The 22097-nt window shown below is 44.7% G+C and overlaps 1 protein-coding gene across 12 annotated transcripts; it reads right to left on the reverse strand.

The window, feature by feature from the left end:
- Positions 1-1232: 1232 nt before the first annotated feature.
- On the reverse strand, positions 1233-9845 carry LOC127332671 (uncharacterized). Of its 12 annotated transcripts, none has more exons than XR_007870601.2 (12): positions 9449-9844; positions 9197-9376; positions 9008-9110; positions 8895-8916; positions 8429-8459; positions 7549-7701; positions 4679-6797; positions 3134-4436; positions 2290-2373; positions 2013-2129; positions 1580-1667; positions 1233-1368 (listed from the first exon to the last, which is right to left on the reverse strand). XR_007870601.2 is itself a non-coding variant. In XM_051358993.2 (10 exons), the coding sequence occupies exons 1-10, from the start codon at positions 9505-9507 to the stop codon at positions 2065-2067; spliced, it is 4104 nt and encodes a 1367-aa protein (XP_051214953.1). In that variant the 5' UTR covers positions 9508-9845; the 3' UTR covers positions 1713-2064. The 12 variants fall into 12 exon arrangements, 5 of the variants coding, with proteins under 5 accessions (XP_051214953.1, XP_051214954.1, XP_051214950.1 ...); XR_007870598.2 differs by having other exon boundaries at positions 1993-2129; XR_007870599.2 differs by lacking the exon at positions 1580-1667 and having other exon boundaries at positions 1237-1368; positions 1993-2129.
- Positions 9846-22097: the final 12252 nt, after the last annotated feature.

The following is a 22097-nucleotide window of genomic DNA, read 5'->3' on the forward strand; positions in this document are numbered from 1 at the left end:
ATTATAATTATTTAAATATTTATCTTGATATACTAGATAATTAGAATTTTAAAATTAGTTTGAATATTTAATATTATTGTTTATGTATTTTTGCTGGATCTTTTAGAGGCTGGTCAGGCCAATAGTACGTTCAAGGCTGTGCGCATGGTGCATTAGTCCTACTCGGTACTCATTTATCGCTGCTATTTGGAAGCATGTCGTTGATGATTTTAGAACACCAACAACACTCTTCCTACTCCGGTGTGTGTGTGGTCCCTCTTGTATGTGTTCCTATTCACGCAAGCACACAATGCTGCCGCTTTCTTTCATATTGTTGTCCTCCTCCTACCTTTCCCTCTCTTTCTGTTGTAGCTTTTCATCGTGCAATTGCCCCCCTTCAAATGTGACAATCTTATCTTGAGTGGCAACACACGTCGTCTCACGGATGTAAGCCATCTGTATTTTTCTTTATGAGGAGATCGATGGAGTAATAGTGCTAAAAAAACATACAAGTAGTAATAATCTACTTTCTCCGTTCGCTATGTTTTAGATATTTCAACGTAGAGTAATACAAATCAAAATGAATGAACTTACACACTAAAATACATGTATACATGCATTTTCAGAAGAAGAAAACCCAAAACATCTTATAATAGTGAACGGAGTGAGTGTATGGATGTTTGCATGTAGTAAAATTTCTTAAGATCATTTGATCTCAATCAACTGGTGCAACGGCGTCAACAGGTGCCTTCCTACTCATTCGCACCGCATTGACAGTTAAGCTTTTTTTAAGAGATTGCCAGTTAAGTTGCACTTGCATATAAGTATATCCAGTCCTAGCAAGAGCAAACGGTACCGCACTACTAACAACTTAACTTGACAGCATAGCAACACGCACATGTCAGTATCCCTCCCTTATTTCTCTCTATTCTTTGCTTAAATGCAAAAGTGAAATGTGTGCCATGCGAGACATGATCTATCTACAACTACAAAGTCTATTCTCTAGGCTGGATGCAGTATGTAGACACTAAAAGGAACATGGGAGAGCAGAGCTACATACACAGTAAAGTGTGGTCTGAACTTGCAAGGCCTATCTATCTACAAGTTTCCAATCTTGATTGTTCATACTCCTTTCAGAAATATAACGCACATTCTGATTCTAAGAGTTTAAGATTTGGCCAGAAACTAATACTACATCAACATGTAGTTCCATGTGACATAAAACTGAGTTCTTTACTCGCACGGTAAAAGTACCTTTATATTTCCAAAAGGAGGATCCCATTCCAATTTCAATCTGGAAGAGCAGGGAACTGGACATAAGGAGTTTGCATGTCTCTCCTTGTTTACAAGTTTTTGATAGAAAACCATGGAAGAGCAGAGCAATCCAACCTAAAAATGTCGAGAACCTTTCTGATTCAGAAGCCTTTCTGCTTGTTATCATTCAGGAAAGGTAATATTCATGGGTGTTTGCATGTTGGCAGAGAATGCAACTCATCAACATGTTTCAAGTCCAAGAATTTAAAATGAGTTTGTCCGCAGTCATTTCAAATCAACTAATATACAAGATATGTTTCAGGAAAGAAAAAAAAAATAGGCTTACAATAAGCAGGAAAAGTGTTCAGGCGAAGGGGCAAGGAAGTAAAGCTCATGATGTCATATATCGCCTATACATGAAATGCCCCAGAAACCTGTAAAGGGATATGTAAATGAAATAAAATGGCAAACAATACACAGCTTTCAAGTGGATTTGTGATATATATATCGAACAACTAAACAGATGGAGTGGGAGATACAAGCATATCACAAAAACAATAAAAAAAATACAGTGTCTCTGGGCCAACTGAAAAAAAATGCAAAAATTTCTAGAAGTCCAATTCTACACAAGAGGGGAAAAAATAAAAGAGAAATCACTATCAAACAACAACAATGGAAGCGCTCAACTGGTAGCTTATAAGAATTACCATAGATACAAGATATGTATTTATATATGACAAGCTAGCACTGTCCGCGTACCATCCAAGAAAATTTGATACCTCGCCTAGTTTCAGAAGATATTTTATACAATCCAGCTCTGCTGCTTAAGGGTCACCTTAGCCTAGCATCGCCTCCTTTGCTTCGGAATGCAGGGAGGGAGAAGAATGAACGTGATCCTGCAATTTGTGGTGGAGATAGTTTCAGTGAAGCACTGCCAGAACAACTAATACCAATTTGTGCTAACAATGACGATAATTATAAAAAAAGACACCTTCATGGTTATGTGCTAATGGAGCAGCTTAACATAAGAATATACATGCCTAGATGTCTGTGTACCTTTAATTGGGCTACCTGTTAGTTGATCCTCCCTCAGTCTGAAATTTGCAGTGGGGTTTGGAATGGAGCTACGTAACGATGGTTCTGCAAATTAAGATCTTACGTAAAGTTGTGTACTTATTTATGGAGGAAAAGAAATGAAGAGCAAAATAAGTTGGTAACCAAAGCCTGAAAGGCTTATTTTAAGACTCAGAAGCTAGAAGTATTAAATCCACGAATGTGGAAGTGTCGTTCCAATCAGGAAAACCTTTTCAATACTGCATGCACATGATGATCTAGCTAGGGGAGCCCTGTTTTTGGATTACAGTTTTGATTTCTGCCCCTTTTAGGGGGATCCACCTTGCAAAGGGATAATTTTGGTCATACCATGTCAATATGTCATCAACAAGGACTTCGTCCCTTGTGTCATTCACAATGGGATTGACTATTTCTTACCCAAAAAAGTGTGGCAAACGGTATGTTAATGTCAAGAGATATAAACAATTTGTTCCATGGTAGTTAGCTTATCAGCAAGAGATACTCCCACCCTCACTTTACTTTGTCATATATAATACTGAATCCCACTTCTAAATTCTTAAAGAAGCTGAAGATGGTGTGCGTCGACTTGAAAACAAATGGTTAAGACTTCTCAAGTACAGTTATCCCAAAAATGAAGGAGCCTGAAAGACACTTGTATTAAAATAAAGGCTTACTAGTTTTTACTCTGACCTAAGTATGGAAAAAAGAGATGGACAGTGGACAAAAGGTGAATGGTATACACTGAATCATAAATTGGTTAAGAAGCATAACACACAAACAATACTCAAAGTGAAAGATACTGGAATAGCATGTGCAGAGTAAGAGCCTTGAAGGATACCTTGTTCGGTGAGAACTTCGTTCTCAACAAAACCATCATACGAAGAAAGATAGCCCATTCTTGACTTCCTGAAATCATCAGAAGATCCTATGGCCAGATCCCGGCCATCTTCCATATCATCATCACATTCCGAGGCAGTTGAAGCAGAAACCCAATCGTTTACTAAACCATCAGCACCCCTATTCTTCCTCCCAAATTTCAATAGTTTCTTAAACCCTTTTGTAACATCTTTGCGTGGCTGTTGAGATGCATTGGAAGCACTAAAAGGCATCTGAGCACTGCCCCACTTTTTTCTCATCCGGGAAACATCAGCATCTGTTATTTGATCTAGCGAATGAGAATTCCATGGTGATGGACTTCCAGTTGGTGAATCGACAAAAGCATCACCATCTGAGGTATCATTTGCGTAAGGCGATAGGTGTGGAAGGCGCGAGCTCCAGGGAGCTGGTAATTCACCAGGTAAGTCATGCATGTTTCCTGCAAACGCATTGAATTTGGTATTGGCTGCTTCCCTTGGAAAAGAAACATCGCCATTTTCTGATCCTGGGTCATCTGAATTTCCAAAATCATGACTTTGTTTTGGGGTCTCACTCTCTGAATCAGCAGGAAAATCACTTTCCCTAAGAGTCTCTTCAATGCTTTCGTATTCTTCATCTTTGGCTTCATCTGGGGAATCCTCTTGCTGATCTGGAAAATCGTCATCATCATCATTGACATTTGCAAACATCGGTGCACGGAATCCGGTTATACCGACAATAGGGTGAGCCCCATTGCCTTTCCGAAGAAAAGACTTTGGTGCACCAGATTTATGGGTGCTACTAGTAGTTCCCGAGGGAGCCCAGTTGTATATATCCTTGTTCACTGATGATGTGTCCCTTAATTCACTACCATTTAAGTTTTTCCGCATAGACTGTGACCCCCTTGATTGATGTTCATTCATAATACTCTTTGACTCTTCAATTTTACTCTTACTACGGGAAAAACTTTTTGGCTGAGCCCTGGCAGTAGCTCTATTATGACCAGCTGATTGCTTTGTACTTTCGTTTCTGAAGTCAGAGAAATTGGGAACTGATTGTGCAAGAGGATTGTCTGGTGGATTTTTGCGATTTGCATAACTAGATCTTATAGTCCTTGACGAATGCTTATGGTTATGGACAGGGGCAATGGATGTCTTTTGTGTGTAAGCAACTTTGTTTGAAAAATGCTTCCTGGAATCAGCACTCCTGGAAGAACCATCGCCAGATAGGTAGTCACTATTCATTTCATCTTCTACAAAGAAAGAATCTACACCCTGGAAAAGGCAAAGATGACAAGTTACAGCATCACACATGATTATAGCATACATTCTACATCTATACTTGCTGAAAATCAGATTTTCAGTACTTTACAAAACATTAACAACATGTTATGTTTAGTGGGAAAACCAGAGTACAGCACTTGGGGTATATGTTAATTTAACGAACTACCAGAATTTTCTGAATTGATATTTTCTGTTGAAAAAAGTACTACACTACTGTACATTGAATCTAATACCTGATCCTTATTTCGTATAGCTGATTGCAACGGAGGAATCTTCTGGGCACGAGAAACATATGCAGAGTCGGGGAGATCTGCAGACCGAGAGAATTTGGTCCGCATCTCAGCCTTGCTCCGTTCTAGGCTGTCATGCATTGCCTTTAGTATTGCTTCCTTCTCTTCTTTCTGCATCTTCCAATCCTCCTTTAGTTTTGCATCCCTCTTCTGCATATATTGATCATAAAACTTCCCTCTTGACTCTTCCAAGCTAAGCATGGCAAGTTTATCTGGTGTGCTATTGATGTTATACCCTTCCTTATCCACCATCTTCAGAAGCTCATTGGCATCAAAGTTATTAGTCATACTATCCGTCACAGTTTGGTTCCTGTCAATCTTCTCTGGAAGAACCTTTATAGGCTTTGGCTCACTTACCCTAGGTGTGTCATCAACCTGTGGATCTGTAGACTTTCCTCTCCTAGTGGTGGTTAGCTTGTGTGCGGCAAATAGTTTCTCCAGCTCATTGGCCTTCATTTGAAGTTCATCATGCCGATCATGATTCCCCTTCCCTGGTCTCGCCACCCTGGTCTGCTCCAAGGTAACAGCACTTCCATCATTTACTGGTTTAATTTTACCTCCTAGCAAACTCAACTCCTGCTCAGCATTAGATGATTGTCTGCTCAAGTTTGTTCCCTGGCGACCAGAATAATCTGATGGAGGAAGTATTTCAGGCCCAACTGCAGCCTTTCTCCGTACATTTTCTACCTTCCGTGGTAGACTTTTCCGCCGCAAGCTAGCATCATGACCTTCAATTTCTGTAGAGGGACCTCCATCCCTACCAGATGAACCCCTAAAATTAGTGCGGGAATTGGACGTGGCTTTTGATTTGGGATCAACACTACTTGACACCTTCCCAATTGTTCTAGAGGATCGATCATTCTTTCCGACCACAACTGCTTCAGCGTGTATCTCTTTTGAACGGAGGCGAGAACCTCTGTTACCTTTCTGTCCAACCTGTTCACTTGTAACTGGTACCTCATGAGCAACAGAAGTGATTTCCTTATCTACTATGCGTGCATGTTCCTCTGACGATGGGCTAGTTAAAGTATCATAATGTTTTGGCAAACCTTCCTCAGCTGTCCTTGGAGATGTTATTAGTCGGGTTCGACCAGAAACATTTGAAGCAACATGCTCTGATATCCTTGCGTCGCCTTGCCCTTGATTAACTCTCTGCTCCTTGTCGAAGGATGACTCACTCTCAGTGCTGGATGTTATAGCCATGTCATCTTCCAAACAAGATTTAGTCAGTTTTTTAGGAACCTCGGCAACAGCCGCCGATAAGGAGTATGGAGATGTAGTATTAAAAGTTGAGGAGGAGCAAGCACTTGTAGTAGTAGAATCCTTGGGTGTGTCACCATCCTTTTGAAATGGCCAAGACTGAGATGTTACTGGATGCTTAGCCCCACTAGCATCCTTATCAGCTCTTACTTTCGATGAATTGGCTTCCTGACTGGCAGATGTTGGTGTCCCAGCAGGAGTTCCATTTTCACTTCTGTCATTACAGCCACCAGTATCATTTTGACTTAGGTCAATGCTCATGTCACTGACACTGCTGAACCTCCTTACCAACTTGTCCATGGATGCAACAGAAGGCACCCTGCGGTGCTCACCTTTCACTGGAACCACCTTAGCAGTACCTGCTGAGTTGCTGTTACCAGAAGTTGGAGTCTGCTCCTTTTGCTTATTCTCAAACATGCTTATCCTATCTTGCACACTCAAACGCCTTGAAAGCTCTTTAGCAGGAGCAGGAGGGGCTTCTGTTTCATTTTCTTGTTTATCTACTGCCTGCTGAAGGGTTGACTTAGAGTGTTGTGCAGTGCTGGATCCTGGTGGAACCTCTACTGATTGTTGGCTGTTGCTTAATCTGTCGATATGCGGAACACTGGCACCACTTACAGATTTATTACTGGATCCGCCGTGATCAGCCTGTGGCTCATCTATAGACATGTCTGAACTGCAGGAGTCACGAAGATTCCCATCTTCGAAGCTCTTCCAGTGTGATGAAGCTGCTTGTGATGCATGCTGAGGATTGATGTCCGGACGGCGCTGGCAAAGTGACATGTATCTGTTGCATGCTTCGCTGGACATAACAAGTTCATGTTGTCATATGCATCTAAACATCGTTCATCAAGAAAGGCAACAAAAGACCAACAAAGAAACAAGGACTGGGACAGAAGATATATCAATGCACAATGTTACTAGTTTCATTTCCAAGAAAAGCAGAACCACAGATTCGTCCACAGTGCTCTTAAACCCCAGTGCTATCATGGTAACCACACATAATAATCATGTAGAGATTGAAAATTGCAAAGCTGATTCTTTTTATCACAGTCCACTTCAAAATGACCCCATGAGAACCTTCTCATGCAAACTTTCCCCACTTTCCAGAACAATAACTACAGGGGGTTTGAATATTTTCCTAAATTTAACTACCACAATCTAGCATCGCATTTTCTTAAACTAAGTAGAAAATGGAACTAAGTAGAACTTGGTGTGCAATATTAATGGCATTTGACAAAAACAGTGATAAACTTTCTTTTTACAGCTGCTTGCTGTTTCAAATCATAAATGAGATCTGCTTGTTTGACATAAAAAAGGACAACTTGAGCACATTAGTCTACTGCTGATGGGGAATCACTTGTGTTAAATACTTAAATCTGCACATCGACTTTCGCGATACCAAAATAGTCTATGGGATATGATTGTCGGATAAGCTGTTAACTGTAATCTCATTGAATTACATAACACCAACCAGCAAAATATTAAAATTATAATCATAAGGCTACGTGTCTGTAACTGAGTTCTGGGCTTGACAAGTTTCAAGCATATACCTCAACCGGTTGGCACCGAAGTGGTCTGCAAAAAGGAGAAGCTCAGAGACACTGTCATGGTTAAACCCTGCGGATGATGCCCGGGCACAAGACGTGACAAGGTCTTGTTTAAGTGCACTTAGACGGACATCAATCGCTCTAAGAAGCTCCTTCCTGGACAAAAAAATCCAGGGCATAAATAATGGATGGTTAAAGATATGTCAGCTTGCATCAAAATAGTTGAAACTGTAAATTACTTGATATTGCAACACAGCCTACAGACAAGACATGCATTCAAGCAGTATGTCTTATCTATCAAAACTCACAGCACATTGCATTGCTGCATCACTGCACGTCGATTATACTAGTACAATAAGATTGAGTCTTGTATGTGCATAAACAGAGGCATTAGAAAAATTGGATATCCATGGTCTTACAGTCAATAACATTAACATAAAACTACTAACAATTGATCTTTCTATAATCAACATAGAATGGTTAAAGGATGGACAGTCTGAAGCTCCAAAATATGGAAGCCAGAAATATGTCCATGAAAGGTCCATGTGACGTAATTAAAGAAAGCATATGCAACTGATCATCCTGGATAAATAAAATAATTTCATATAGCCAGACAAGTACATGGAGTATGAAACACAAAACATGCAAGGCTTATCAGGAAATACAGTTAATGAGTTTCATCTGTCTAATCTATTCCAGGAGGTACATACTAATTGTGGATCATCTTCTACTCACTTAAGTCAAGTTTATTTGGTAAAAGAGAGTTAAATGTCTACTCAACGAAGCACATACTAATTGTGGATCATCTTCTACTCACTTAAATCAAGTTTATTTGGCAAAGGAGAGGTAAATGAGGTGGAATTGAAATGAGAGATGAGCTTACTTTGTAATGTCTGCTGCTGCCGAGGCTTCAGCTGACAATTAGCACAACAAGAGAAAGAGATTATATTAATTATGTTCACAAGCATCACATACTGCCACACATGAATGTAATTATGGCACATTAAAACAATTATCGGCATGCACCAATGAACGGTGTTCTCCGTACCTTTCCTAAACTATTACCTGCTTATTAAATATATTTCCTAATTAGTAACTAAGTTTCATGTCAATATGTGATGATATAGTGGCATCAATGTATACAGCATTAAACAAGAGTCTCTAATTGTTCATGCACGCCAATTATCAGTTGCCAATTAAGTAAGAAAATAATCAAAGAACTTTCACTCGCTCCCCGGATAATATCACCGGTAGCACACTGAATAACTCCTGTAAGATGGACACAACTCTAATAATGAAAGTGTGTGACCAGTATGAGGTATGAACAGACATAAAGAATCGGGACATACCATCTCCACCCGAGGAAACACCCTGCAAACAGAATTACCAATTTTAGACAAATGCTACTACTGCACTACAAAAAAAAAACACGCTAAAAGAAGTGCTTGATTATTATTGATACCTGTGCTGCGTAAATCTTCCTAGCCCCTTCCAGCTGCGACGTTTCCGCCTCGAATGTATTCGCCATCTCCAGCACCTCCGGCGTGCTGACGAAGCGCACGAACCTTCAAGCAGAAGCGAATCAAAGCACTTGTGAGCATATTGGACATCGCGGAGCCGAAGAACAATAATAAGCCATATATGAAGAAACCTCTCGAGGGTGCCCTTGCTGAACCAGGCGGCGCGGCGGTCCAGCTGCAGACGGATGGCGGGCTGGGGCGGCTGGGCCGCCGCCTGCTCCTCCGCCGCGCGCAGGTGCGTGAAGAAGGGCTTCACCGACCCGGACGCGATCTTCTCCGTCCGCCCACTGCCCGACACCACCAGCTCGCACCTGCGCAGAAAGCAGCCACCTTTAGCTCACAGGAAGCGCGCGGGAATGCGAGATTCCTCCCCGCATCCTCACCTGGAGCGGCGGGGCGAGAGCTGGAAGAGCGCGTAGTCGAGCGGCACGTTGGGCTCCATGGCGACGCCGCCAGCGCCGCGGCCGGCGGCGAGGTCGGATCTGATGGATCGCGTGCGAGACCTGCTCCCCGCCTCCGGCGGAACCGACCACCCCGGAAGCGCCGGAAAGGCGGGTCGAGCCGCGCAATGCAGCTCCCGCGGCGGCGAGATCGCGCGGCGGCCGGTGCGTGCTGCGGCGGCGGGCCGGATCTCGCCCCCACGCGCGCCCGGAATCCGATAACGTGCGCCTGCTGGCTGCTGTGCTGTGGGGGAGGGAGGAGAGCGGAGTGGAAGAAGAGAGGACTAGAAAGAAAGCTGCTTGTTTGGTGGAGCTGGAGCTGGAGACTGGTGTGCTGCTCTGCTCTCTCTCTCTCTCTCTCTCTCTCCCTCCTCCGTGGGAACAACAGAAGAAGGTAAAACCAGGAAATGTAGGGGGTGTTTGGGTGAAATTAGCGGCTTTAATCTGGAGTTTTGGAGAAGCTTAGGTGCTTGATTAAGAGAGATTGTTCTTTTCTGGGAGTGTAATTGTGGCAAAAAAGGGAGTTGAAGCGAAGCTGCTTTCGTTTTCATTTCATTTTGTTTTTCTATTTTGCTTTGCATCTCCTTGGCTTTTCAGGATAACAACGGCTTTGAGTGGGCAGTTGGTATGGATCTGACCCTTCTGTCCTTCAACAGCAAACAAAACCAGGGGGATTGTTTTGAACTTTGGAGGAGGGATTTTCTTCAGAAAGAAGCCAAGATTTCTGCTGAGAACGTGTTACTGTACTTCTCTTTCAGTTACTCAAAACGTACTATGGCATGGCACCTTTTCTTTTCCCCTGTTGCTAGTGTACAAGTCTGGTCACCAATCTTCAGGCGACAAAAATGTGAGCGTCTGTTATTAGCATGTATCTCTCAATCTTTCAGCATCACCAAGTGAATACGATGTGGCCATGATGTAGTGCTTGGTGGTAGCAAGCGAATTGATGGATTTGCTAGACATAACCTACATAATTTCTTAAGAAATGGTTGCCTCATATAGCATTTGCGTGTTGTTGTGCCAGTTTAAGTTCTCCTTTTATGTGTGGCTATGCATATAGGGCCTGGCTCACAAGGGGTAGTGTTGCCACTGTCGCAGTGAACAGTGGTATTGAGCACCTAATATACTGGTATGGTCCTTCTCAAGGACAAGGAGAATCAAGAGGTCAAGATCTCGACAGTGACATCCCTTATGTATTTGGAAAGAAATTTATCAGTTTGTTTATGTGACTCTTAGATGACTTATAGTATGTGTTAATTATAGCTTGCATCAAAGTCGTGCATAACTGATAGTACAAATTAATGAAGAAGTTTCAGCTCCCAAATCGCCTTGCATATCTTCTTGCTACTCTAAACTTACCTAAATTGGTCTTCTGAAAAGAAAAAGAAAAACGATTTGTTTCCTAAGCTACTTCCCACAAATCTTGGTCTAACTGTTGACCGACATCTTCTGGTTCCTTGCTGATGAAAACAACGAGTAGACCAAGAAGAGAGAATCCCATGCGCAAAGTGTACGGATGGTGAACAAACAAGAATATATGAAGAGTAACTCTCAAATCATGAGGCAACGTGGATGAGAATTCTCCAAGTCTTGTCGGTGAAAACAACTCAAGAATCGAGAATGTGCAAGCGGTGGCTTGTCTATGAGTCTATGACAACTGGTATCCTACTTTATACACTAACAAAATTTACAGTAATATCTGAAGTGTAATATCAACTTATTTTGGGGTACAGATTTTTACGAAACATTGAAAAAACGTGAGAGGTGTGTTGGCTTCCCGGTACGTAGCGTACAGAATTTTCTAAAGTAAAAACAAAAAATCATATTTTGAAGTTTCAGGTTGAACGATTTTATTAAAAAAAACCACACAGTACATCTTGGTGTGAACTACATGAAAATATTTGTTAATAATCCTATCTGTATTTTTGTGTACAATTTAAATAAATAAAATGTGCAAGAAATTTTACATGTACGTAGTGAGTGTATATATACTTGTAGATTCTTTGTGAAACTCTTCAACATGTGTTTTCCGATTGTAAGAAAAGGCATCTAAGACAACCGAACTCATTGAGCAATATTTGTTACCTTTGTTTCTTTTTTCCCCTTTGGGACAACCGTCAAGAGTTTTCATTAAATAGATGAGATAATTGACTAGTTGGTATAGAAAAGGGCCATCAACAGTTACAAGTTGCTAGCTTGCCTGGGCTGGAGATCACACACCTGACAACATGGTGAACGCAAGATGCAAACACGTCAATGAAGCACTCGTAAACAAAGGAGCATCCCACCACGATGGAGAAACGTTGCATCTCCATTGGCCATACCAAATCTGGCGTGACTCTCACAAAGAGAGCACAAGAAACTCTTTTGGGAAGAACGAGGGACACTCGGTCGAAGAACTATATCACAATTCACACCTTACACATATGGGCTTGGCTAGAGATTGGACCGAACTAACATAAGAATAGAAAATGGAACTACCTAACATTTTTTTTGTACATGGGTAACCTCATAATTAATGATCGTGCTGCAACATTGCATTTGAGAATGTTTCCATACAAAAAATCTCCATCTGCGGGAGGACTTGGGATCCCAAACCTTAAGTACCTCAACATCATGCTTCGGACAAGATGGCTCTAGTAGAGGAAAGTGGAACAAGATAAGCCATGGTGAATTCAACATCTAGGTTCCCGAGGAAGCCTCTTCCCTTTTCAAGGTGGCAACATCAACGAAGCTGCGGAATGGCCGCATGAAAGTGCATGGAGCCCCCATGTGTGGTTTTGGTAACTAAGGCTATGGACTAATGTTTGCATTGAGTTATGTTTGTGGGATTTGTCCATAGACAATGCTTGGACCATACGTTGGCTTCATGGGAGCCCCCATGTGTAGTTTTGGTATTAATGAAAATTCCTATGAACTAATATTTGCATTGAGTTATGTTTGTAGGATTTGTCCATAGACAATGCTTGGACCATATGTTAGCTTCAAGGTTGAAATAAGAATATGAATTGATGACCAAGGCATTAATCAAGGAATGATCCAAAGATTAGTCATAAGAGAAGGTTGAGTCTATGGAAAGTATGTCTTGAAGAAGAAGATTGAGTGAGCTCTCATGTGTATCTTCAAGACGTCAATAAGATAATAAAAATGATGTGCAAGATCAATATGATCTATCTCGAAGAGGTCATATGCTTGAAACTTTCCATCCATATGGTGATCATGGATATGTGAAGATGCAACGAATAAGAAACCCTCCCATAGTGGATTATGGGGGAGTAATCGCACGACTTCATCAAGCAAGCACAACCAAGGAAGGTGTTTTGTCTTGATGCAATCAAGATCTTCGTCATCTAGCTCAAGTGCAATGTGCAAGGTTAAGGTTTCTTGATAGAGTTTATTTCTTAATGATATTGTGGTGTAGTTGGGAGACTGGTTTATAGGATAGTTGGTCGTAACATCAAGATTCAAGAGGCTCCCAAGTGAGTAACTTGATCGAGTTGTTCAAAGAGAGATCAAAACTTTGTATACTTGGCATCATATTTCTTTGTTGTTATTTGGTTCTTATCCATATGGTGTCTTAGAGCTTGTATTTATTCTCATGATAAGCTCTACTTCATCGAAAACGGATTTCGCATGAAATACTTGTTGCGTTTTCGATATTGATTTTTCCCTTATTCTTGTATTGAGAGGTTACAACTCTTAATTCATAGAAAAAATACCCCACTTGTTCTTAATATTTTCAACTAAATCGGAGTTTTCTAACTCAAGTTGTTGTGTTTTCAATGTTGGTAATTTTGCAGTTTTGTCTCTTATAGATAGGTTAAACCTTTCTTCATTTGGTTTTATACTCCTTTGTTGGACTATGAATTTTATTTGCATGTTCTTGAATAGCACGTTGTTTTAATTCAAACGAGCTCAAGATCATCAAATTCGGAGTCTGGGTGTAAAAGTTATGCAGTTTTTGGTTCTTGTTATCTAGTTTTGCCAAGCTAGTCCGGCCCGGACCATTTAGTCTGGCCAGCCGGAGTCGTACGGACTTGGCACGAGATAATTTTTGTGCGTGCAGTACCCTGCTCTGCCCCGATCGGACTAAGTGGCCAGAGTGGTCTGGCTATGCCAGACTTGTCCAGCCAGGCCAGCCATTCCGAGTAGCGGGAAAAAGGGGTCTTCTTTCCCAACATTCCTAAAATTTCTTGATCACGTTTTTTTACCTCCATTCTTGACAGTCTTGAGCTTTCTATCTCCCTCTCCCTCCCATGATTCTTGCATATATTTGAGAGAAAAGATAGAGGAGAAATCTCTACAACTTCACCAATCAAATCACTCTCATTGTGAGGGAATGATACGTCCAATTTGCATCACTATTTTATATCATAATTTATTGTTATTCATTGATATATTTCATATTTATAGGTGATACTTATGTTATTCAATCATTTTTTTCATCTTTGATGATTATTGGATAATTAACTGTCAGAGCCAGGATTCTGCTGGAAAAAGGACCGCCAAGACACCATATTTCTGAAGAACAACAATTTCCAGAAAATATACATAAAATCCTATTTTCCCAGATGACGGAGGAAGCCAGAAGGGGAGGCAGAGATGGGCCAGGAGGGGGCCAGACCACCAAGCCATGGCCGCGCCTAGGCATGGTCTGGGCGCTCTGGCCTACCCCTAACGTCGCCCCCTCGCGTATTTCAACCCCCCGACAAACCTAACATCGGGGGAGCGATCAGAGAAATATTCCACCACCGCTACAGGGCGGAGAACCACATAGAAAGAAAAGCTCTCCGGCAGGCAGAATTCTGCCGGGGAAATTTCTTCCCGGAGGGGGGAAATCGTTGTCATCGTCACCGCCATCAAGCTGGACTTCATCGGGATCATCATCACAATAATCTCCACCACCATAACCATCATCACCACCGTCTCCACGCCATCCCACTAGAACATCTTGGGTTTGATACTTGACTAGTTCATAGGGGAAACTTTCCCGGTGTTGATTACTCCCTGTAGTTGATGCTATTGAGTAAAACCATTGAATTAAGCTTTATGTCCAGATTATTGTTCATCTTTATATCACCTCTGATTATGATCCATATGATGTCTCGTGAGTAGTTCGTTTATTTCTTGAGGACATGGGAGAAGTCATGTTGTTAGCGGTGGAACTATGTTGAGTAATATGCAATGATTTGATATTTAAGTTGTGGTGCTATTCTTCTAGTCGTATCATGTGAATGTCGACTACATGATACTTCACCTTTATGGGCCTAGGGGAATGCATCGTGTATTTGGCTACTAATTGTGGGGTTGCGGGAGCGACGGAAACCCAAACCCCCGTTAGGAAACCGGTGCACGAGGGAGTGTAGGATCTCAAAGTTTAAGGATGTTGTTAGATTTATCTTAATTACTTTCTTGTAGTTGCGGATGCTTGCAAGAGGTATAATCACAAGTATGTATTAGTCCAAGTATGGAGTAGTGCATTAGCATAGGTTCACCCACACAACACTTACCAAACCATTGCGCATGACGAAATTCCCGTGTGTCATCAGGAACATTTGGGCATCATAAGTACAACAACCGGCTTGTCCTTTGCTATAAAAAGGATTGGGCCACTCGCTGCAAGTATTATTAGTGCATTTTATTTACTCGTACTTTATTTATTGCAATACCAAATACCCCTGCAAACCTGTTTGCTAGTGTTTACAGTGAATCCTCGATCAAAACTGCTCGTCAACACCTTCTGCTCCTCGTTGGGTTCGACACTCTTATTTATCGAAAGTACTACGATACACCACCTATACTTGTGGGTCATCAAGACTATTTTCTGGCGCCGTTGCCGGGGAGTAAATCGCTATTGAAAAGTAGAATTGGTAAAGGTAACTTTTACTGTAAGTGTTGTTTTTATTTCTGTTTGCTACTGCTTTATTTCATTATGGAGGCGTCTCCATCTGACTCCCTATTTTGGATTACTACTACCATTGTTACATTAGTAGATGAACCACCGTGTGCCCAATTGGATCCTTTTAAAATACCTATGAAAATTGTTGAACGTGTTATGAATAACTGCTATTTTGGAGATGGAACTGTCCATCCGGGTGATCATTTACTCTTTATACATGAATTATGCGAGTTGTTCAAGTGTGCAGGTATCTCAATGGACCAAGTTAAGAAGAAATTATTCTCTTTGTCACTCAAGGGAAGAGCTACGGAATGGTATAAGATGCTGAAGAATGACCGATCTATTGGACGGGAGGAAATTGTACTCTCTTTTATTCTAAATTCTATCCTCCAAGTGAGATTCTGTTATCACCAGAATTTGACCGAGTCAGAGGTGGGCCGCGATCAAGATGGATTTGAAGAATATACATGGAAGAAACACGTGAATCGGCCTATTATGCAAAGTTTGGGCTAGTTGGCCCGTGTATCTGTAATATAGTAGGATCCGTGTCGGTTAGTTAGAGTTTGTCTCGTGCACGGTGGGGATTATTCCCACGTTAGAAAGTCTACGGACTATAAATATGTATCTAGGGTTTATGAAATAAACAACAATCACATTCACCACAAATCAATCTAGGCGCATCGCCAACTCCTTCGTCTCGAGGGTTTCTTCCGGGTAAGCATCATGCTGCCTAGATCGCATCTTGCGATCTAGGCAGTACAGGTTTATTCGTCGTTCATGCGTTGCTCGTACTGAAGCCTTTTTGATGGCGAGCAACGTAGTTATCTTAGATGTGTTAGGGTTAGCATTGTTCTTCGTATCATATGCTGTCGTAGTGCAACCCTTAGGCATCTAGCCGCCCTTACACCTATCTTAGGTGTAGGGCGTGACACCGCTTGATCATTATTTAGTAGATCCGATCCGTTATGGTTGCTCCTTGTTCTTCAAGGATTAGTTTAATATCTGCATAGTTAGGCCTTACAAAGGGTTGGAGGATCCAGCGGCGCGTAGGGTGTAGTTTGCTAGCCCTAGACAGGATGTTCCGGGGATCAACCTCGTGTTGGTTTTTAGGCCTTGTCTAGGATCGGCTTACGATCACCGTGCGCGGCCGCGAGGCCCAATCGTGAGTAGGACGTTCCGATTATGCGGTGAAAACCCTAAATCGTCGTAGATCGTTTTAGCTTTATCTTGATCAAGCAGGACCACCATATATTCGTGCACCTCGTGCGAATCATGGGTGGATCGGCTCTTTGAGCCGATTCACAGGATAACCTGAGAGCCGATCGAGGCTCGTATTTAATGTTTACGTGTATGCCATGCAGGAAACTAAGCGAGGCATCTTCATCACCTTCCTGACCAGGTATAGGTCGGTGGCACGCCCTTGCACCAAAGGCATCGGACGTGCGTGCCGGAGTCTTTGCGGGCCGTCGCTCGGAGGGACCAGGGCCAGCCGCAGCCCTAAGTTGTTCCCGGCTCTCTGTGTTGCACTGTCGTTGCTCGCCGGTGGGTTTCGACCGCAACACATTCTCGCACGCCGGTGGGACAATCTTCGACATCAACCACATCGCCATCTACATCTGAGATGGCGGACGGCACTGATCACGTACGAGGATCTGACCGAGGAGCTCAAGAAGAAGTATGACGAGGTCAAAGCGATCCTCGAAGCCGACCTCATCGGCTCTTTTCACAGAACCCGTTCACATGGCATCAGGTGGAAAGGGTTCTCGCCTGATGGTGCGCTCGATGGAATAGACCTGTCCGCCCCGTCAGAAGAACGCACCAGGTCCCTGCGTCAGGAGATCAACTACATGGTGGCTCACTCGCTGCACCGCCACTCTGAGAACCTGGTGAACACTTTGGAGCGTGTCGCTCTTCGGGTGATCCAGGAGATCATGAGGCACCAGTACTCTCCGTCAGGACCAGCTCTCGGGACATACCAAGGAGAGATGCCACTCCAGTCCCGTCCACCGCTGCCATTCGCGTTGGCAGCACCAGAAGTGCCGAATTCACCGGCATTCGTCGTCTACAAGATCGGTGGTGACCCTAGTGACTGCCAGTTCTTGCATGAGGCGCCTAAGGAGATCCCTCACGGGTACATGTGCACATACGTGCGATCGCTAATCGGGCACTCACAAACCAGGCCGCAACAGCAGGGACTTCTGGAAAAGCAGGAGGAACTTCAGCGACAGACCTTGAGAAGCAGACGTGGCTAGCTAAGTACGCCACTCCAACAAACCTCCAGAGCGCAGCTCCTGCAGTTGGCTCAGAGCTGGAAAAGCAAGCATGGCTGGCTAAGTATGCTACTCCGTCGAATCTTCAGAGTTCGACTCCTGCAGCCAGCACCGCGGATCAAATCAGTACGATCCTGAGAGACCAGTTCGGCATGGTGCCGAAAAGGAGGACAATCGGCTATTCCAAGCCGTACCCCGACGAGTACGAGTTGGTCCCGCTACCACCCAAGTATCGGCTCCCCGATTTCTCCAAATTCAATGGATCAGATGGTTCCAGCTCCATCGAGCATGTGAGCCGATATTTGGCGCAGCTAGGAACGGCCTCAGTATCGGATCCACTACGCGTGAGGTTCTTCGCACAGTCCCTCACGGGATCGGCTTTCGGGTGGTATACTTCGTTGCCACCGGACTCGATCCGGACTTGGAAGCAGTTGGAGGAACAGTTCCACATGCAGTTTCACTCAGAAGCTTCCGAGGCCGGCATTGCCGATCTAGCTCAAATACGTCAGAAGCGTGGAGAAACCGTGGCAGAGTATGTCCAGCGCTTCAGAAATCTAAGGAACCGATGTTATTCGGCTCGTGTGACTGAAAAAGAAGCAGTCGAGTTGGCAGTGGTGGGCCTTGCATCACCAATCAAGGACATGGCCTCCCAAGCAGACTACCCTTCGCTGGCGCACATGGTTCGAAGCGTCGGCATATGAACAGCGCCACCGGACTTATACCGGGACAAATTCAAGCGTGCGGTAGTCCTGGTTGAGGCGAATGAAGACGAAGGCTCTGCGGGAGATCAAGAAGTAGCAGTGGCTGAATGGACTCGGGGGGCAACCCCCGTGTCCTGCAAATGGGTTAAGCCACAAGGTCCGCCCAGAGGGTTTGATTTTGACGTGACTAAAACTGAGCAAATCTTCGACCTCTTACTCAAGGAGAAGCAGTTGAAGATACCCGAAGGCCTCAAAATCCCCACGGTACAGGAGCTGAACGGAAAGCCATACTGCAAATGGCATAACTCGTTATCCCATGCCACCAACGACTGCAGGGTGTGGCGTCAGCAGATCCAAATGGCGATAGAACAAGGACATCTGATTTTTAACCAGTACGCCATGAAAGTCGACACCCACCCCTTCCCCGCCGTTAACATGGTGGAGTGCACTTACCCGGAAGGTTGCCAGCCAGGATCCTCGTTCAGCATCAACATGGTAGGACCTGGGCGCCACTCTGGCAAGGATGGAGACGAGGGCAGCTGCTCTCGTAGCAAGGACACAGAGGAGGCCGCTCCACGCGATCGGCTCCGGCACGACGGCAAGCGCTACATCACAGAGGGAGAAGTGAGGAATGTAAGATATCAGCGACCTCTCTCTGATCACCTCCTCAACAAGTACGTGAGTCAATATAGCCAACGCCGACGATCCAGCGACGATGATGATAGAGACCGTCTGGCTAGGGACGCCAGGAGACATCGTCGGCATGATCGCAATGAGGAGGAGTACGAGCGCCGTGCCAAGGAAAAATCGAGGGAGCAAGACGACGAGGATAGGCACTGGGACTGCCCCTTCTTCAGACACTGCTGGGATTCAGGAATGAGCCGATTGCCTACAATCGGCAACTGCCCAGAATGTAGACAGAAGAGGAAGGATGCAGCTAACGTGTCCGTGTTCAAACGTCTAGGGTCTCTCCCACCTCGAAGCAGACACGCTGAGTCCCCTCGGGTGGAAGATCTCGAGGATTTGGAGGACGAAGAAGAAGAAGAAGACAGGTACCACCGGCCAAGGTGGTGCCCTAATGGACTCAGCCGTTCCCAAAAGCGTAGGGTTCAGCGACTGCGCGGCTTGGAAGAAGCCGAAAGGTTATACCTGCACACGCTAAGGAAGGCGCGGCCTGATCTGGCCGCGAAAATTCAGCGAACCCTGGATGAAGAGGGTCGACCACAAAAAATGGTGTGGCGCCCCAAGCAAAGGAAAGCCGATGATGAGACATCGGCTGGCACAAACGTGGTGCTCATCCTTCCGACGGAGTTTAGTGCTCCAGGATCAGACGAGGCACCCAATTTGGACGACTGCGAGCACATCGACGTGACAAAGGATAGGGTTAGGTTGGTCTTATCCACCGGCCTGACCGTGTAGCAAGAACAAACCGATGAGCAAACGTGGCGAGGCCGATCCTTGGGATCGGCCCCAAAGATCTATGAAGGAACATTACAAAACCTTCATTGCGTGATTCAATATGGAGGCCGATTCCAGCAATCGGCCAAAATTATCCTCACCACATGTTCTGCTTGTGTTCAACATCGATCTGCTGGGCAGCGGTTTTACGTCGGCTAATGAGTTAGGAAGAATCAACATTGGTCCTACCGGAGCCGACGTACAAATACATGTGCCTTGGTTAGCTACAGAGCCGATATCTGCAGTTCCCTGACAGATTCGGCTCGAGGGGCATCTAATCAGACGAACATGTGCAGATGAACATGTGTGCAGTGAAATGTTGGGGGCCGATAGAAAAAATCGGCCAGTAAAAAAAAAATTCATGATATACAGCCGATGCACAGCCATCGACTCTAGTTCAAGACGCGGCTACACAGGATCTATTTGCTGTGTGTTCAAAGCGCGGATCGTCACCAAGTCCAGTTCAGCTGTGGGGCCTTCTGCTTCCTCGAGGGAGTAAACAATGAGAGCTTCCTCAGCTGCATTAAGCCGATCCTGGTGTCTGAACCTTCTCGTCGAGGATTTTCAACCCTTTATGCCAGTTCAGCAGTACTGTCTGAAGAAATATATCGGCTTTCAAGGGAAGAGAGGTGATCGGCTCTGGTGCATCTACCGTCGGCCTGGCTAAGTTGGCCACTGTCCCAGCTACGCTCGTAGGACCTCTGCATAGTGGCTGTCTCAATTACCTGAGTTCAAGGCCCTTGGTCTGATCTGTGCATCCTCACCAATATTCTCGCCTTGATTAAGGCTCGGGGGGCAGCTGGCCGGGTAGATGCTCTGTTTAGGAGCCGATTGGGGGTACCATCGGCTGATCCTTCGTCACAACCTTCTTCACAAAATGATGAATGCTCGCAGAAGAGGATCGCTGGAGCTGGTGGGAGAAATTTAAGGGCTCTCTTGAAAACTCTACATTACCCACCAGATTTCAAGGGCATCAGCTGAAGAATTGAAGGATGGTTTGTGAAGGACCGATGCGTTACTATCGGCTCATTAAGCATTGGCTAAGTGGACAAATCGGCAAAATCAGTATGAGGGGAAATCGGCTAAATTGGCTCAAAGGAAATCGGCAAAATCAAATTGGGGAAATTCTTCATTGATAAGCAAGATTTCTTACATAAAGAGCTGATTGCTCCCAAAAGGAAGTACTAGAGGATACATTGCCCCGTCTACTACTACTGATCCTATGCTGATGGTCCTATCTACGGGCCGTCACTGCCCTCGTCGTCGCCGTCGTCGCCGCTGTCGGCGCTACTCCCGGCGGGCTCGTCGTTGCTGCTCCAGCGGCCGCCGGCCGGGCCCTCATTGTCCTCATCCTCCTCGTCAGCGTCGTCGTCATCGCTGTCGAAGTCGCTGAGGTTCCCCGGCCAGGAGCAGAACCGTTTGGCCGGCGGCTCATCGGAGGAGGTGTCGTCCTCCTCCTCTTCCTCCTCCTTCTCCTCCTCCTCCTCCTCGGGAGAGGTGAAGTCGTCGCAGGAGAAGCGATCGTCATCGCTCTCCTCCTCCGTTTCCCCGTCCGCGAGGAAGCGGAGGTCACTTTCCCCGTCGGTCAAGGACTTGTCGTCCTCTGACCAGACGGAGAAATCATGGCTGGATTCCTCCCCGGCCTCGATGGCACGGCGGGTGTTGGCCGCATGGACCTCCGCCGGGTTCGGCTCCGGCGTCGGCTCGCGGGAAGAGGAGGACTGCGTGGAAAGATCCGATGAGGCAGAGGAGGAAGAAGACATGGTGGCGCAGGAGGGCTTTTGGAGTGCTAATGCGAAGGGGATGCGGAAGCAAACTGTTTGGAGCGGTTAAATAAAAGGGGATATAGTGGAAATTCAATGCCACAGCAGTTTCCGAGGAAGTGGTGCCTAAAAAAAAAACTGCCAGGTCACGCGGAGAAGTTGAGAAGGCAAGGCATCATGATGAAGGATACTGCGACGGTTCTGCCACGACATGACCCGACGAAAGAAAAGCAAAGTGATTTTGGAATTATCAATTCCAAAACCAGGGGGGCATGTGTTATCACCAGAATTTGACCGAGTCAGAGGTGGGCCGCGATCAAGATGGATTTGAAGAATATACATGGAAGAAATACGTGAATCGGCCTATTATGCAAAGTTTGGGCTAGTTGGCCCGTGTATCTGTAATATAGTAGGATCCATGTCGGTTAGTTAGAGTTTGTCTCGTGCACGGTGGGGATTATTCCCACGTTAGAAAGTCTACGGACTATAAATATGTATCTA

Source organism: Lolium perenne, chromosome 2 (assembly GCF_019359855.2).
Source record: "Lolium perenne isolate Kyuss_39 chromosome 2, Kyuss_2.0, whole genome shotgun sequence".
NCBI lineage: Eukaryota > Viridiplantae > Streptophyta > Magnoliopsida > Poales > Poaceae > Lolium > Lolium perenne.

What these genes read in the sequence shown, in the direction of transcription:
- LOC127332671 (XM_051358990.2), bottom strand. Translation starts at nt 9,507, where the DNA reads ATGGAGCCCAACGTGCCGCTCGACTACGCGCTCTTCCAGCTCTCGCCC. An exon ending in TTCGGTGCCAACCGGTTGAG is followed by an intron (nt 6,798 to 7,548) that starts GTATATGCTTGA and finishes TGTTATGTCCAG; the next exon opens with CGAAGCATGCAACAGATACA. An exon ending in CGAACAAGGTATCCTTCAAG is followed by an intron (nt 2,374 to 3,133) that starts GCTCTTACTCTG and finishes CTTAATTTGCAG; the next exon opens with AACCATCGTTACGTAGCTCC.